Here is an 18,022-nt window from a genome sequence, read left to right as displayed (position 1 = left end):
ATCAACATTATTTTCCCAGATTTTAGTTAGCTGTCCTGGTGAATTCCTTTCCTCTCTTTTTGCTCAGTACTTTGATATTGATTGATCATTGTAATAATGTACACCAGAGGTATTCTTTAATGACTGGTTTGCTAACTAGGAAATTATATCCATTTACTACGAACGTTTGTTGAACTCTCCTGAAGCCAGAGTTTAACAAAATAATAAAAGGGGAAAACTGGGTGGGTTGCTGCTTGATTAGTAAGCCAGAAAGTATTTAAAAATAAAATAAAATGGAATTACATCATTTTCTGGATGTAAGTGCCAGCACTTCTACTTGCATTAACTTTATTTATTACACAAATAAGACATTTACAAAGCACAACATTAAAAGTATGTAACAAAACAGACATTGGTTTTACAAAAAGTGCTTACAATTTTGTTTTACTTTTTTAAAATAAATATTAGTCTTGACTGTCCACTCATTCAGAGAAAAAATTTTTTAACCATTGTAGCCAAGACATGCAGAATTGCAACATGCTACAACAAAATGATTGGCAGATGAAATAAAACTGGTGTTTAGTTGGCATCCTACAGATAAATCACTGATAGTAGTGCAGGATTGGTTCCCACTCCCCGTCCCAATGAGTGAGTTGTGTAAGCACCTTTAGCTCGGGCATTGGGTTAACCAGCATGAGCCAGAAAAAATCACTGGTGATGAAACCTTAAACCATCCCACTTCCAGAGCTGAGCCCTGTTAGTTACCTTGTTAAACTGGAGTGAAGAGCCTTTCGCTGGCTGTCTTCAGTGGATTCTGTCTGCAAAAGGGTTTGTAAATAGCAACTGGAAAAGTTTAGTGCGTGGAGTCTGCATTGCTGCACCAGAACCCATCTGGCAATTACTGAATAAACTAAGAAAATGAGAATGACTTTAATTTTATTTTTTTTTTAATCCACAGACAGGAGATGAATGCAAATGACCTGAGATAAGGTTTGGTTCAGTGGCAACAGTCAGTGTGAAATATGTTGTGAAACAATGTATTGAATAAATTAGAAGATTTCTTACATTCTTGGTACAGTTGAGTATTTTCCATACACATAATTAGCTCTAAAACTGCACAAGCTGAATTGCTTCCAGTTTTTGCAAACAATTTGGGCTTAATATAAACAGAGCCTGATTTCTGAATTAGCAAAGCTGCTCCTGGCTACTTATGGGGGGAAGTGCCCCGAGCACAGTCTGTGGTGAGCCCACGTCCCTGGAGAGAAACACCTACATTCCCTCGGCCCCTGCCTTGCACTCCGGCCCTGCCGTGGTATCAGTTACAAACCCTTGGACATCCAGGACATTTCACAAGTGGGTTTTTTCTGATCAAGTTGGTATTTAGCAGATACATATTTCATAGTTTCCCTTTCATTGCATTGCCATGACAGAAGAGAGAAACACATCAAACCCTTTTCTCCCTCAACAGAACAGTTGCGGCAATCTCAGAGACTGTGGGATGTCAGGGCAAGTTACAGCCTGAAGTCTCTCCTTCAGTCTTAAATGAAAAAACTACCCATTCTTTTATGGCACTAATTCCACAACTAAATGGTCATTAGGATGTGCAAGCACAAATGGAGAAAAAAGTCAGGCCCCAGTGACCCCCCGGCCCCCACGAGCATCTCAAGGCTGGCACATGGACACAGCAACCTCCTCAACCTGTGATGACAAACAGTCACCAACAGCCAGCCAAGGGAACACCCATCTTTCCCTCATTGCTATGGACAAGGACAAAAAGGACTGCACCTGGTGCAACTGGAGCAACTGGTGACTGTCCCCTCCCTGAGGGGACGCCTCTGCAGCGATGGCTCCAGCCAGGTCAGGCGTGCGGGAGCGCCTTGTCACCAGTCACACTCTGGAAATGGTCACTCACACATCGGGAGGTGACAATAAGATTTTGTGGACTTAATTCCCCTCTCTTAATTCCCCTCTCTCCTTTCAAATGTCATTTTAAATTGGGAATAGAGCTGCTGGCTGCAATTAGACAGATACTGGCCCAACTGTCCGAGGTAGTACCATCACTCTCTTAATATATGTACACACACACAGAACTGTGTGTGTATGTGTGTGTGTGTGTGTGTGTGTATTTGTTCCAACCAATATCAATGTGTGCTTGTACTCAGTTACTTCTCAAACCAAGAGATCTTGGTGGCCACCTCAGCAGACGTCCCCATCTCCTCCTGCCATTTCTGGAGCGCTCCTCGTGGTTTAGCTGGAGCCATGTGTCTGGCTGCTGGTGTCACACGGAGTTCAGGGACACGGGCAGGAGAAGCCCCCCACGTGTGCAATACAGGCTGGCCAGAGCAGAGGGATGGCTGCCCACCCAGCCCATGTCGGGGTTGATCCAGGATCTCCCAGAGAGGAAAACACAGTCCCAATTAAAAACAAGTTATGTAACAGATGGATTCCCATCTCCTGCTCCTCGGACATGGTTCAGTCATATCCCTCACTAGCTGTGGCTCAGGGTAGGCTTTCACATTCTTGGAAGAGCGGCCTCACAGACACTTCACAGCAGGACAGGCCCATGTGCTTGCGTGGAGAGAGGTTTTGTTACAGACCTGCTCTTGGCTCGGTGCAAACTGAGAAGGGCTGGCAGAGGTCACTTGTTTACTTTTCGTTATTACCATCAATGAAGGATCATTTTAGAGTCCTTTTCCTGTCTTAGGGCCAGACTGCTGAGCACTTCCTTTGCTGTTGCCCTGAGCCCAGCAGTTCTCCTGGGATGCACCCTCATCCCAGGGCCTGGCAGGACCGACAGCCGTACCCCAGCAAGGGAGAGCAGGAGGGCAGAGGGAATCAGAGCAATGCTGCCAAAGGAAGATGCCATCCCCTTGCTGTCCACTTGGCTAGCGACCGTTCCCGCTGGCCTTACTGTGGTTTTCACCTTTTTAACTGGTCTCCAGTTTCTACCCAACTCTTTCCACTGACTGAACTTGAGTCCACAGCAGGGCAGAACATTTCTACACCTTTATGGGCACCTTCCAGTGAGCGTTTCCCAGTCCCAGAGTATGGATTGTCTGAGAGTTTTCTGTAGGTACATTCTGAAATCACCCATTTGTGATCCAATATGACTCCAAGGAAATAAAGTAGCTTGTTAATAAAGAACAAGAGTAAAAAACTTTAAAAAAAAAAAGATTTGGCAGATGGCTGTGAGAGGAGAGAGATATTCAGTGTTCTAAGAACAAGTCAGCAATCAAAAACTTCAGGGTGCTAAACCTGGCTCTGCCACAAACCCTCATGGTTCCTCTCAGTTTCGGACATCTCTGCTTCCCCTCCTATAAAACCGGGGGGAAAAACACTAAGATTTACTTACCTTTGAGTGATCAAAGGACATGTGATTCTAAAGCACTTTGAGGAGGAAGAAAAACTGCCTATTTCCAGCTGGCATCATGTTTTCCACTCAGTGGAGTCTCAGCTACCTGCGAGTTTCATTCAGGAAGGTCTGTCTATATATCAAGTTGCTGAGCCAAAAAGCCAATTTCAGATTTCACACGTGCGAGTGGAAAGAAGGAGGGATGTCCAGGAACTGCTTCACTGGTGCAAAAAGAGAATCAGGCCAAACCACATAAATTCCTCCTTCCTTTGTGCTCAGAGGTGATCATCGACCCCCCTGAGACTCAGCGTGTTCTGGGTTGTTCATATTCCCATGGGTTTGGGAGCAAGACTTGCAAGCACAGCAGAGTCACCAGTTTTGACTGTGTCTGGCACTGCCTTGGAGAGACTCACGGTCATTCTACAAGTCCACAAGAAACAAGTGTAAAATGTAACTCTGCACTCAACACACACATACACAGAGTGTCGCTGGAGAAATCAGAGCGGACGCGAGGTGCTGGTCAATGGAAAGAACTGAGAGTGCTGGATCTGAGCTTCTCCCGCGGGACTGGTGGCAGCTGCCGTGGGCCGGGCGCTGTGTCAGCGGCTGAGGGGCAGTGGTGCTGGTAGGGCCATGGACAGGTGAGGAAGAGTCCGCGCAGTCAGTACTGAAAGAGGATGACCTGGGGGAAGAACGGGAGCGTCAGCGGCTTCCATGGACAGAGCCCTCGCGGTGGTGATGTGCTTGCAGGGAGCAGCAGAACACACTCGGGCTCTGCTGTGGCAGCCACTTCCTCGTAGGAAATCCCTCTCTGGAAGCGCTGTCTGCCCGGGAGCTGCCAGCCCTGCCCAGGGAAGGAGCCGCCGGGGCCGCACTGAGGAGCCCAGGTGGGAGGTAACGGGACTGTGGCAGAGGTGCACCACACCTTCACTGTGAAACCAAGCAAAACCGGGCAGCACACCAAAACCAGCACTTCACTCATCTGTTCCGTGATACAGCAGCTACCAAGGAAGACAAAGACCATGACCAGCAGCCCTGACTGTCCACCTCACTCACTCACTGATCAGCACAGGCTCCCCAAAACACTGCACATCGCTGCTCTGCAAGTACAGCCCCTTCCCCTGCAGGGGCAGGGGGAGCAGCCGCTGAGCTGGTCACAGCTCAGTTCTCACCAGCCACTGCACTGGGCACCCCGAGAGGAGGGTGGGGGGTGCTTCCCACGCAGAGGGAAACACACACTCAGCATTTAAATAGTTTTCCCAGGATCTCAGCTATCTCGGCTATTAAAAATTTTTGGATGTGGGGAAAAAAAAGCTACTTCAGTTTTAAGGAATTCAACATGCAAGGGATTGTTTAGAAAAGGAGCTGGTTGGGGGGAAGCTCCGTGTCCTGAGAACCCTGTTCTGCAACAGCTGTGAGGCAGTAATTGCATTTAAATCAGGAGCTGCTTGCTGCAGTGAAGCTTCTTTAACAACAGCACCAGGACTGTATAATATTTCGTGAAAACTCTGCAGCTTGCTGGGCAGATATGAAAAAATGGTGGAATTTAGACTGAAAAATAGCTTTGCTGGGTCCCTGCTTCTGCCCATTGAAACATAGCTCAATAAGCTGCTGCACTGAGTAGAGAGAGATCTGAAAAGAGAGGTGCTGAGAACCTCTAACAGTGAAGACAAAAGCTAAAACCACTAAGAGTTGCCAAAGGCTCAGTGTTCCCTGAAAAGGAAGCCACTGAAACTGGGGTCCTAAATAAAATCTTCCAAGCATGTTTGAGAAATCTTGCCCCCGATAAGCCGTGTGTTAGAACAGATACTGTAAGTGCTGAACAGAAAAATATCAACATTCAGTATTGTCTCCCGGCCAGACATTGTGAAATAACATTCCTACTTCAGATATTGTAACAGCCAGTTGTTGTTTTTTTGGTTGTTTTTTTTTTAAGCAATACTGCAATCCACAAGAAATGAATCTTTTTTGTTAACTCGTGGAAAACTGGGAAGTTAGTGCATGCTGGAGCTCCCCCCTGCTCCGTTGTTGACAGCCAGTTGCTGTTCACACTGACAACACGTGCAGGTGCCTGAGGAACGGAGCAGGACAGAGCCCAGGGCACACAGGAAGGGGAAACCAGGGAGGATTCAGGCAGGAGGGTGTGAGAGCCTTCCATGGATGCAGGCGCACAGTCCCAGCACGTCACAACAACGAGGGGTGTCCAGTGAAAAACACAGTGATGCCATTTTGACCAACAGTGGGTACATCAACCTAAGGGCCCCCAAAACTAAGGAAAGACACATGGGTGGGTGGCAGCTGCCAGAGGTCATGGAGAGGCAGTGATGCTGACAGGAGACAGCGGTGGCAATGATGTTACACACAAATCTCTGCTACAGGGGAGGGTAGTCCCCGCAGCCTGGAAGAGGGACTACATTTACCTTCTCACCCCTATTAGATAGTGGTCCTTCCATGTCTGCTTTGAGGTGCACTGGTGGAGCAGTGTAGGGAAGTCTACAGTGCACTTGTCCACACTGTACCTGACCTGTGGATGAGAAGAGGCTTCAGCCTCTGTTACTACAAACAACACACGCCCTCCATCCGGCACGGCCAGGCTTCCACCGGGACACGCGGGGAGCAGGAGGTGCCCGGCGGGTCAGGCAGAGGCACAGCAGGAGCCCTCATGGGCGAGGGAGGGGAGAAGCCTCACAAGAGCCACAGAGCCAAACCTCTGTCCAGGCATGACCAAAGCTGCCCCTCACTCACAAATCATTCACTGGCACCGGGAACTGTCAGGGAAAGCAACTCTGCTGTTCTGAGCAGGAAGGAGACCACTGACCACCGAGCCCCACGGGGCACGCTCACACCTCTTCTCCATGACACAGAGAGCGCAAGAGGGCCAAGGACCAGTCAGGTAAAACCCAAGCACTGACTTTCCTGGGGGCGAGGTAATCCCAAAGGCAAAGTTAATCAGACACAAGGAGCAGGAGCAGCACGGGCACCAGCCCTGCACCCTTAGCACAAGGAGGGTTTTGCCACCGCCTCTCCCGGACGCTGCCCCCGCCCTGCCCCGGCCCCGCCACCGCCTCTTACTTTCGATGTATCCGTGCAGCGTCACCATCCGGGCCCGCTCCGGGCTGCTGAAGGGCGAGTAGTGAATGTCGTCGGACAGCGAGGAGGGGATGCGGGACGGGGGCGCTCCCGAGGGCGGCACCGTGTGCTGCGGGGTGTGTTTTTTATGGCGGGCTCTGCAGTTTTGAAACCAAACCTGGAACAAAAGCAGCGAACGCTGTGACAGCTGAGAGACGATTGGGTTGGAGTGTGGTCCTTCGCCAGGGTCCTTGGATGGGGGTCTCTTCGAAGTGTTTATGAAAACTGAATAAAATAGAGAAATCTGCACTTCACCAGTTTCCACAGGTTTGTTTTACACTCAGCAGAGCGAGAGGAAAGTTGTGTATGCAAAGCTTTGCCCCTGCACAGCTTCCCTGCAAATGATGGCAGCACCTTTCAAGGTCTTATTTAATCTGTAGCCCCAGCTCACCTGGCCTAAAAGCACAGCTGAGATCGGTTGGGGCACTTGAGCATTGGCAAAGAGAGAAACAAGAGCAGACAAAAATAAGTAGGAGCTTAAACTAGGATAAGTTGTGACTTTAAGAATGATACAAACAATATTGTTTCCATCACTTGTGGTTTATCATATTCAAAAACCTCATCAGCAGAACATTAAAGCTGAGGAAGGAGGGTACTGTGGTGGGATACAGCCATAGTCTGTGTGAGCAGCAGGTATGAGATCTCTGATCAAATCTCACTGCTTTTAATTGAAGGAGTAGTTAAGGAATTACATCCTAGAGTTAAAACATGCATGGAAGTGGGGTTTTATGCTAAAGAGGTGATCTGTTTCTTATGCCCTAATTTTTGAAAGATAGCTGGGACTAAAAACCTTCTCCAGGACTGAATGAAGATCAGCTCTCCAAGGCAGAGCACACTGGACCACAGAGAAGGAAACAGTCGTAAGCGTTTGACAAATTGTTTCCTGTTCGAAGCGCCTTTAAAAAATATCCACATAAAAAATCACCCAGTGTGCAGCCTGCTTGATCTTTAGCTAAATGGAGAATCTCAACAACAGAGGCTCGAGCCAGATTTTCACACACAAAATTTAAATGTGTCATTGGCGAAACAGTCTTGGATGAAAGCTTAAAGAAATTTATTTTAATCACTCGTGTTTTTATTGTGTGCAGAAAGTATGTGAGCAGAACATTAAAGTGATGAGTACAAATGTCACCAAGAGGTAAAGCTGGGCTGTCTGTGAGCGGGGAGTTGCAGAGGGGACATTTCTCTGTCCCTACGGCACCACTCGCCCTTCCCTCCCAGCTCAGGCGCGGGGACTTCCCTGTCACTGTGTCCCCTGGGGCTGCAAAACCTCTTTTTCTTTAAACTTCTCGATCCCAATGCTTCCTGACGCTGGTGAACCTTGCCTGCTCGTGGCAGGGCCGGCTGCCAGGGAAGCTCCCGCACTCTGTGTCAGCGGCTGGGACAGAGCACAGCGCTCCAGGACCCCGTGCAAACGGCAGCTTTCCCACCCAGAGATTTATTGCAAATTGCTGGGGCTGTTGGGGCTTTGATTCATTGCATCATAAGAGGGAAAAACAAATAGAAAACCCACGAGCGAGACAGAGAAAGAATGGTGCTGGCATCGAATGGTGCTAGCATCGCTGTGGGAGCAGAGGAGCCGCTGGGTGCTGCATGGCCAGGGGTGAGGAGCCACGGGGCTGTGAGCCCTGTCTGGTGCCAGCCTTCAGGTGCCCCCTCCCTGCCCTGCCCATCCCTGCCCTCACCTGAATGACCCTCCGGCTCAGCCCCGTCATGTCCGCCAGCTTCTGAAGCGTTTGTGCGTCGGGGTTGTTGTCCTGAGCAAACTGTGCCTGCATGACCTGCGGAGAGAGGAGAGAGGGGCTCAGGGTGAGGCTGGGGAGCCACGGCCCCTCCCAGCCCCCCGGCCCTCCTGCCCGACCTGCAGCTGCTCGGCGGTGAAGGAGGTGCGGGCTCGCTTGGCTGGCTTCGGCTGGCTGTCCTGCTCCGAGGGCACGGCCCCTTCCAGCGTGATCCCATTGCCTACAGGAGAGAAGCCCTATGAGCCACAGGTCAGAAACCCACCTGCCCCCTCTGAGTGCGGCAGCTGCTCATCTGGGGGACACCACACCTGGTGGCATCACCGTGTGGGACACCCACAGCATCCCTTGCTGCAGTGGGAGCAGGAAGAGTGGAGCCAGCACTGCCACTCAGGAGCTGCCCTGGGCTGCTGAGCCCCTCCACACACCGGGAAGGAGAAACCACCCTTCCCTAGGAGTTTACTGTTGAATTAAGAAAAATGCAGCAAGTGGTGGAAGCCACAGGGAATAAGGAGAGACAGGAGCAAGAAAAGGGTCAAGGTGGTGTGTGAGGGCAAGCACTGATGTCCCACTGGCCTTGACTCACAGTCACCACTTGGCCACATCCTCCAGGGAGCAGCTCAGAAGGGACCCTGTCTCTTCCAGGCTCACCAACATCCATCACTCCTGCCCCTCGCTGCTCCCTGTGACCCTGTTTTCCCTCGTGGGCACAGCCTCCATCAGTCCTTTCGTTTGCTCAGAGCATTTCAGTGGGCTCTTTGCTCCTTTCCCCAGCCCCAAATCGTCCCAGCACCTGACCACCTCTTCCTCCTGCATCCCAGAGCAGCAGCAGGAGCAGCACCATCCCCACGGCCTTGGGGTGGCCATGCTCTGAGCAGCAGCCGCACCAAGGGGGACCCTCCAGGGGGGCACTGACCTCCCCCTTGCCCAGCACGGTGTCAGGGCAAGCCCAGCCGTGCTCACGCTGCTGTGCAGCCTCCAGGGACAGCGTCCAGAGCCAGATCCCTCACTCCTCACTGGGGTCCTGCTGCAGCCCTGGCTGCTCTGGGCAGTGTAGGTGAAGCACCACTGAGGAATGGGCGAGGGAGGGTGGCTGAGGGAGGGTGGCTGAGCAGGGCTGGCGCTCATCCCGCTCCCAGGATGCGCCTGCACAGCCCGGCGATCGCTCCACAAGCTGGACCGGGCTGTGATTGTCTTGGCTTGAGTTGAAGGACTTTCTCATATAGTTTGACTTGTTCTTTTCGGATGATGAATGGGACTCTGACTTCAGCAACATCTGTTTATTTTTCTTGTATGTAAAACCTCATGTGCAGAAGAAATTGCTGGGTAATTACTGGAGGGGGGAGTGCGGCCCTCCAACTCCATAGCAACTACAGCCCTCCAAAGTGATCCCACCCCCTTCTCAAAAGCTCCTGGACACAGGTAGTGACACCTGATACTCACCAGGTGCCCCAGCACTGCCCAGCACTGGTGCTCAGCCCACACCAGCAGGTTGTTCCAAGCAGCAGCAGCAAACCCACCATCCCAGCCCTCAGCTGGGGCAACAGCTCTGCAGGAGTCCCCAGTGCCAGACCCTGCTGTCCTCACACCATTCTGCTCCCGCAGGACACGTGACTTCTCCCCCTCCATCCTTGCTCCCCATCACTCCCTCACGCCCCCGCAGAAGCTGACCATATGGACCAACATGCCATGAGCCACGTCCGAGCTGGGACTCTCCCAGCCCAACTGGGCACTCTGTTTTCATCCTCTTACTCAAACACAGTAAACAGAAACATATTATTTTCCTGTCAGGTTGTTAATGGTTTCCACATGCTGCATGGGCCGGGACATGGCGTGTCACTCCCTGTGCCCACCATGTGCTGAAGTACTTTCCACCACAGGACAGGCCCTGATACTGCCCGGCCTCCCTGAGTACCACTCTGGATTTACCCCACAAATTTGTTCCTCTGAGCATCTCTCTGTGCACTGCCATGCAGGAGGATGGGGAAGGGACAGGAGCTGCAGTGCTGCGTGACCTCAGTGTCACTGAATCGATTGGGACAGTGGAGGCTGGCTGGCCATGGTGCAGCGCTGTCCAGCTGGGAGTGGCACAACCCAGGATGGGCAGGGCGGGTGGAAAACGATGGGAAGGTTTTGTCAAATTGCCAATCCCGCCTTCTACATTTATGACTCACGGCCTCAAAATCCCAGCAGCTTCCTCAGGCACTGCACGTGGGGCAGTGCAGGACCAGGCACTGTCCCTGGCATTGTCCCTGGCACACAGGTCTGCCACGAGCCACAGGTGCTCCCAGCACATTGGCCACCCCATGAGCCCTCCTGCCAGCACAGGGCCTTGTGCTCAACATCTCCCAGGGCCACCCATCACCACTTTTGGCAATGATAGAACCGACCCCAACACCCTGTGCTAAGGGTCAGCGCGGGGGACAGTGACACCCTGCCCGGGCCGAGGCCGCCGGCGTTCCGTACCGTTCTCTGCCGCTCGTTTGAGGTTCTCTATCATGGTGTCGTAGTGGATCCGGCACAACACCTTCTCCTCCACCAGGCCGAACTCCTCGCCGGTGGAGAGCTGCCGCTTGCAGGAGAAGCAGGCGAAGCAGGCGAGGTGGTAGGCATTGCCCCGTGCTCGCCGCACCCAGTCGCTGGCGTAGATCTGCCTGCCACAGCGGGCACACTTCGTACCGAACCGGCTGCGGAGGAGAAGAGGCAGGTGAGGGCAGGCAGGGGAGGGCAGGCAGGGGAAGGCAGGCAGGGGAAGGCAGGCAGCACGATGCCGGGTTGCAGGCACTGCTGTCGATCCCATTGCTCACCCTGACCACCCCAACACCCACAACACCCATTCGTGGAGAGAGGAAGTGGAGCTGCCCCACCGGTGGCTTTTCCCGTGACAGCAGCGTGGGCAGGAGTGGGGTGTAACTCACTGCAGCCCTGAGGCGCCAGACGCGGCCGAGGCGCTGAGGTGACGCAGCGCTGTGAATCAGCTTCCAAGCCCGTGGGTTTTTTATTTTGATAACAGCCAGTGTGAGACTCGGATGGAAACTGTGTCAGAGCTGGTTCTCTCCCGCTGCCATAAATCAAACCATGTGTGTTCTCCTCACACGTACAGGCGCACACATCTGCTTTTCCCCCATGGAGGAGGTCTCCTCACTGTGAGAGGATGATGACTGCGCTGGAATGAGCTATGATGGAAGGTAGCTCATCGCAGTGAAGAGGCAACAAGACAGCCAGGATCCCCTCACCAGGTGATTGTGTGAAAAACCCCATTCCCATCAGGATGCTGATGGCCAAGGGCAGGTGATTCGCAGGGGGTGACAGTGTCTGACATGAGGTGCCAGGCCTGGCCTTGGTTTGATTTCTGCATTCAGTATTACTGCTTAAAAAAATAAATGCAATGAGCAGCAGCGAGAGCATCAGGAGAGAAGGGAGCATCTCTTCTGCCACCCCAGAGGTGGTTCTGACTCCAACACAGTCACTGCACTTCCCCACACAGCCCCAGAACTGCCACTGCCACCTCAAGCTCCCGAGGGCTCCAGCCAGCCCCTCACCACAGCAGCTCCAGCATTTCTCAGTGCAGGCACAAAACACCAACAAGAAATAACCGCAACAAGCAACAGGAGAGACCTCGCACCTCAAACCCTTCAGTTCAGTGGCCAGAGCAGCCCCAGGCTCTGCAGACAGGCAGAGACAGAGCCCAGGTCAGGCCATCACAGCCAGTGTGCTGCCCATGCCTGACCCCACACCATGGAACTGCTGCCCACCGTGGGCCCAGCAAGATGTGGAAAGACTGTCCGGTGCTGGGATTACTAACAGCAAAACTATTTGGGAGGAAAATAAGGGTCTAAATTTTTAAGCCTGACCATAGCTGACCAAAGAAGAAAAAAAAAGGGACATTTCTGTGCTGAAATTATACAGAGACTTAGCTAAGAGACTTCACTAATTTACTTCAGATGGGAACATTGTAAACTGACTTTGTGCCAGCTCGTTTATATAAACGCACAAACAAAAGAACTGTATTAATTTTTTATTTAGAAATAAAGATCATTCCTGCAAATTGAATTACTTTGAACAATGTGCTATGTAAACAGTCGTACTTGCTGAACAGTATCAAGCGAGGGGCAGGCGTAGGGAGCTAATGGCACGTGGTGATCGCCGCTCCCCGCTCGAATCCCAGCCCGCGGGGGGAGCACATCACGGGGATGGGGGAAACTGAGGCACCAGGCACCACACAGAAAAGGTCACACATCCCCATCACACATCAGCTGGGATCTGGGGGAGACACCCAGGCATCTCCCGAGGGCCAGGCAGGACCCCCAGATTGGCAGCGGTGCCCAGGGAGCAGGGCAGGGCTTGCCAAAGGCGCAGGGACTCGTGTGGCCATGGCAGCAGCGCAGGCAGGGGCTGATGCCGCTGTCCCTGCAGAGCCACGGCATGAGCAGAACCTGGAGAGAGGCTGAGGCTCAGCAGCACCGCGGGCACGGGGCTGCACAGCCTGCGGCACCCGCAACCACTGATGCTGCGCCTGCGGCTCTCGGCCAACTCCCGCCTGCGGCACCGCTGCAGCCACCGCGCTCTGCGGAGACAGCGCTGGGGCCGGGCACAGCACCCGCTGTCACCCAACAGAGACCCTCACTGCAGGGACAACCACCGTGGCACCGCAACTGCCAGGGACACAGGAATGGGGAGAGAAATGCCTGCGAAAAGCCTGTCCTGACCCATCACCACTGCAAATAACAGCTCAAACATAACACGGGCTTTAGCTCACCGTCCTTGCAGGGCAGTGGGAGCCTGAAGAGCCCCATCTGCTCGGAGCAGGAGAGCACCAGGACAGAGGTTCCACATGACTCCTGCCTGGCAGGGACAGGGATGGGGATGGGGACAGGGCCACACTGTAGCAAGAGACAAAGAGCCAGAGGATTTATCCAAGCCCAGAACAGTGGCACAAGCTGGAGCATCACCAGCTGCTATCAGAGCCCTGCGTGCATGGTTTGTGAGTGAATGCTCTCCCCAAAGGTTAACTCTGGGGATGGAAAGTAACTGCAATGTTACCAGGAAAGACTCATCCCAGAGAGACTCATCCCAACAAGACTCATCCCACCTCCCCCAGGGGCGGCCGCATCATCTGGGTTGCGGGAACAGCAGAGGCAGGAGGAGGCCCTGGTGCCTCCTGTCTCTCCCACGCCGCTCGTACCCCGGTGCCACAGCTCCTTCAGCCCTCCTGTCCATCCCTGCCTGTGGGGACAGGGCAAGAGGCACCCAGCCCCAGGGCCACTCACAGCTCCAAACATTCCCGTCCCCTCTTGGATCCACTCTGTAGGAAGCCCCTAACACAGCCCTCAGAGTCAGCTGCAGCTCCCAGACATCTCCCCAGTCTCACAGAACAGCAGCGGTGCCTCAGCGAGGATTTCACACTGAGCCACAGCAATGCCTGAGAGGGAGCATCATCCCAGAGGGACATAAGAGCGAGGGGTGAAGATCACCTGAGCCACAGCCCAGCCAGTGACCCCAAGGTCATATGCCTACAGACTGCCCACCGAGGTCACAGCAGGGCACAGCAGGAATCACACCAGGATCATGCTGGGCCTCCGAGCGACCGGAGCCGTGGGAGCTTGGCTGTGAGCAGCCCTTGCATCGCCCGGGAACACAATGTTCTGCTCAATGAGCTCCAATTTTAATTTGGTTCTCCTTGAAACGTTGGAGCCTTAGATGCCAAATGTAATTATTTGACAAGACACAGGAAACAGCAGCATTTGCTTAAAAATGCACGAGGCCATGGATTCGCATCAGTGCCAGCACATACACAGCCCCTCATGGGGACAGAGAAGGGACACTTGGACAGAGAGGGCCTAAGCACACTCCCCGTGGGCAGTGGAGCTGGGACATGACAGCCCCGTGCCTGACAGCCTTCATCCTCAGCGTCCCCCAACAGCCCCGGTGTCGGAGGAACCAGCACTGCAGTCACAGAGCATCCGTGTGACCTGTGCAGAGCATCCCACTGCCCCTTCCCTCTGCCTTGCTCCAAGGACCACACGTGCTAGGATGGGGTTTCTGCTTTGCTTTTAAATAAACCCCACACATTTAACGCGCCTCAAATAATAGATAAAAATTTAAAAATCCATCCGGAGGATCAGGTTTACCCTGTGCCACGCGCCGGGTTCCACTGAGTGGAGTCAACAAGACGCCAGCCGGGATGCTCCCAGGGCTGGGCGGGTGCAGGAGGGGGCCGAGAGAGCGGACAACGAGGCCAGTTTGCCAGGGGCAGCCGGAGGGATCCCAGCCCTGGCGAGCGGCTCCCGGCCGCACACCGGCACCGACGGCGGCGGCTCAGCCCGGCGGGTTCTGCTACGGGAGACGGCGGGAGCGACCCCCTCCCGCCACCCCCTCCCACCGCACCGGGGCCGGCCAGGGACTCGGCCGGGAGCCGCAGCGATCCCCGCGGGGCCGGAGGGAGCGAGGGAGCTCCGCGCCCGCCGGGCTCCGAGCGCCGCCGCTGCCGTCGCTGCCGCCGCTCGAAGATTCACCAAAATAAAATAAAAAATCTCTCCAAACCCCCACCTTTTTTTTTGCAAAAGACAAGTGCGGAGCGCGGGCTGGGAGCCCCCGCGCCCCCTGAACGGGCACCGCAGGAACCGGGAGCATCCTGGGGCGGCTTCCGCGATTTTCGTTTTATTTCCCTTGGCCCCGCCGGTACCGGCGGGCAGAGCCCGACTGCTCCCAACGGGGAGGGGGTCGGGGCTTCTCGGACCGGGGATCGCGAAACAGATTTGTTTTAACACTATTATTTGCCACATTTGCTCGAAGGTCATTTTGAGGTCCCGGCGCTACTTTAAAACCGCCTTTGGAAAGATCCGTTCTTAAAAACAAACCAAACATCAGCGGCACCAGAACGGTGATAAACGAATGAAAACGCTCAAAGTACCCCAAAACAGCACCGAGGCCCCGGGACCCCTTTGTGTCTTTCTGTGTTGAGTGGGGAAAATTTCGCTGAAATTACCGAAAATTGCAGTTTGAAAATAATAACAACAATAATAATAACAGTAATAACAACAACAAAAGTCTCCACAGGGCAGGACGCAGAGCACCGCAGCCTCGGGACTGACCCGGTTCTCCGAGCCCCTCACCCGCCTCCGTGAGCCCCGCACTCCCGGCGGCACCGCACCGAGCCCGGCGGGGGCAGGGGCTGAGCTGCGGAAAATCGGATAGTCGCAGACCCTTTAATAAAAAACACCGGAGGAATCTCTGAGATATTCCCCCGAGCTCCCCTGCCCGCTGCCGTCGGGGCAGCCCAGAGCTCTGCCGCGGCCGGAGGATGCTCCGAGCCCCCCGCGCCCCGCCGGGGTCATTCCCATTTCCTGCCCGCCATTCCCTTTCCTCCCGGGTCAAACAGCATTCCCTCATCCTGGTAGGATGGGGAAAGTCGGAGCGGGGGTTCCAATGTTTAGTTAAACCCCAGAGAGGAGCTCAAAAATACTCGGTCCCCTCGTGCGAGCCAAACTGGGGGAAAATTCGTGGTTTAAGGTTTAGAACAGAAAGACTGTCGAAGCCAGAACATCCTCCCTGCTGGACAGGCTGCCCGGGTGTGCGAGTCCGGACCGAGTCCCGGGGCCGCCGCCGAGCCCCGGCCGGCCGCAGCCGCTGCCCGTCGTTCGTTTCCGTTCTGTAGCGCGCTCCCGCCGCGGACGCTCCGGCCATTGCGGGCCCACAGCGCGAACAGGGGTTCCCCGAAAGCCTCTGGGCACCGCAGGCTGGCAGCACCTATTTGCCCTCCGGCAGGAGCCGGGACGAGGCCGTTCGAGCCCCGTTTCCCCGCCGCGGGGCCATCCCCGCCGCGCCGCACCCCCGGAGCCGGGCGCTGTCGCCGCCGAGCCGGGAGGAGCAGGGGCTCGGGGCGGCCCGCACAGCCCGGCCAGAGGGCAGGAATCTCTCCGAGCGGTTGTGTAGTTGCACCCCAAACTCCCTTCCTTCCTTTCTCCCCGCTTCCCGAGGGTCGTCTCCCACCCGGCTGCTCCAGGGAGCCCGGTGGCTTTTCCAAACCTTCCCCACGGCAGCGCCGGAGCGGCCCCGACCCCGCGGCAGCCGGAGACGGCTGAGACCCCTGGAGCGGCCCCGGCCCGGTCCCTACCTGAAGTAGTCCATCTTGCAGAAGATCTCCTTGTTCTTGATGTAGCAGCTGTGCTGCTGGCGCAGCGAGGTGCGGCACACGGAACACTCCAGGCACCGGACGTGCCAGATAAGGTTGTTCACCTGCGGCAGAGAAGGGGCTGAGACCCGGGGCCACCCGCCGTCCCCCGCCGCCCCCGCCGCCCTCCGCCCCGCTCACCTTCAGCAGGTACCGGTCGAGGATCTCCAGCCCGCAGCTGGAGCAGACGTTTTTGCCGGCCGACGGCGTGGAGGAGGAGGAGGACGGCGGGGAGCAGACGGACGGCGTGGAAGGGGTGCTGGGAGCTGAGCGGGCGTCCTCCTTCTCCAGCGCGCCAGGCAGAGGCTCCCCGTCGGGCTGCGACTGCGGGCAGAGCCGCCGCGGGGCCGTCAGCCGGGGCCCCGCCGTTCCCCGCAGGACCGAAGCGCAGCTTCCCGCCGGCTCCCCGCAGTCCTCGGCATCCCCGGCCCGGCGGGTCCGCACAAATCCCCGACATCCCTGGCGGGACCCCGTAATCCCCGGTCCGACGCGTCCTCACAGCCCCCGGCCCAGCGGATCCCGGCCGGTCCCCACAGCTCCCGGCACCCCCGGCCCGGTGCGTCCCCGCGTTCCCGGCCCGGCGGGTCCCGGCGGGAACCCGCAACCCCCGGCCCCGCTTACCATGGCGCGGGAGTGAGGGTCGAGACAGCGGGCGCTCCCCTTGGGCAGCGGCTCCGGCGGCATCACCTTGATGGAGAGAGCGGGAGAGGGAGGCTGCGGCTCCATGCGCCGGGCGAGCGCGGGGCACCCTATATAAACCGCCTCAAAACAATAAATAAGAACTTTCTAGTGGCCATTTAAATCCTTTGCAACAAAAGCTGCGTCTCTTTAATGAAGCAATTTGAATGTGGATTGAATTCTCCCCCTGCCTGCACTTAACCCGGGCCTCTTGAAGTAATCGCTCGGTTCCCATGCGAGCCAAGGCGCTGAAAAACCCCCCAAACTACCTGCAATTAGAAATTGCCGTAAATGCCCGAGATAAGAGGTACCAGAGTGTCAATTCCGGCTGTCAATCAGGGAATCCATCAGGCCACCCAAAGAATTGCAAATTTGATTTTTTTAATGGTAGTAATTAAAAATCGAAATTCTTCCCCCTCTCCCTCTGCCGAGCACAAAACGCCCCAGAAAACGCCGGGATGGAAAAATCCACCCCTCTGGCGCGGGAGGCAGCGAGCGGCCCCGGCCCCGGCCCGGCCCTAGCCCCGGTACCGGCCGCCGCGGGGAGCCCGGCCCCGCTCCAGCCCCGCTCCCGGCCCCGACGGCAGCGGCGGCGGCGGCAGCGCTCACCTTGCCCGCCTGGGCGCCGGCCGGGGCGCGGCGGCCCGGGCCCCGGGGCTGCCCGCCCCCATGGCTCCGGTGCATGGGGCGGGCGCGCCCCGCTCCGCCCGCCGCCGCCGCGCTCCGTGCCCGCGGGCGGCGCGTCCCGCGGCCGCGGCAGGAAGGGCGGGGAGCCGGGCGGGGAACCGCGCCGGCCCCGCTCCCCCGCCGGGGGCGGCCGCGGGCCGGGCAGGAAGCGGCGCCCCCCCGCCGCGCCCCGGGGGCCGCCCGCCCCGCCGGGCCCCGCTACCTGCGGCGGCAGCACCGGCGGCGGCACCGCCCGCGGGCGCGGCGGGGAGGGGGCAGCCCGGTCCGGCTCGTCCCGGTCCTCCT

At 56.0% G+C, this 18,022-nt stretch overlaps 1 protein-coding gene across 3 annotated transcripts; it reads right to left on the bottom strand.

The window, feature by feature from the left end:
* Positions 1-130: 130 nt before the first annotated feature.
* On the bottom strand, positions 131-17,773 carry LHX6 (LIM homeobox 6). Of its 3 annotated transcripts, none has more exons than XM_082295171.1 (10): positions 17,660-17,773; positions 16,994-17,134; positions 16,514-16,696; positions 16,316-16,437; positions 10,666-10,886; positions 8,322-8,422; positions 8,146-8,241; positions 6,404-6,578; positions 5,752-5,855; positions 131-4,013 (listed from the first exon to the last, which is right to left on the bottom strand). In XM_082295171.1, exons 1-10 carry the CDS (start codon positions 17,732-17,734, stop codon positions 3,993-3,995), a joined length of 1,239 nt encoding a protein of 412 aa, XP_082151297.1. In that variant the 5' UTR covers positions 17,735-17,773; the 3' UTR covers positions 131-3,992. The 3 variants fall into 3 exon arrangements, with proteins under 3 accessions (XP_082151297.1, XP_082151299.1, XP_082151298.1); XM_082295173.1 differs by having other exon boundaries at positions 16,994-17,059; positions 17,660-17,754; XM_082295172.1 differs by lacking the exon at positions 5,752-5,855.
* Between the last annotated feature and the right edge of the window lie 249 nt (positions 17,774-18,022).

Source organism: Coloeus monedula (genome assembly GCF_965178545.1).
Source record: "Coloeus monedula genome assembly, chromosome: 21".
Taxonomy (NCBI): Eukaryota; Metazoa; Chordata; class Aves; order Passeriformes; family Corvidae; genus Coloeus; species Coloeus monedula.
Note: the sequence above shows the minus strand (reverse complement) of the source record. Positions and strands in the feature narration are given on the sequence as shown.

What these genes read in the sequence shown, in the direction of transcription:
- LHX6 (XM_082295171.1), bottom strand. Translation starts at nt 17,734, where the DNA reads ATGCACCGGAGCCATGGGGGCGGGCAGCCCCGGGGCCCGGGCCGCCGC. An exon ending in ACCCTCACTCCCGCGCCATG is followed by an intron (nt 16,697 to 16,993) that starts GTAAGCGGGGCC and finishes CTCTGCCCGCAG; the next exon opens with TCGCAGCCCGACGGGGAGCC. An exon ending in TATCTAATAGGGGTGAGAAG is followed by an intron (nt 4,014 to 5,751) that starts GTAAATGTAGTC and finishes TTCTTCCCCCAG; the next exon opens with GTCATCCTCTTTCAGTACTG.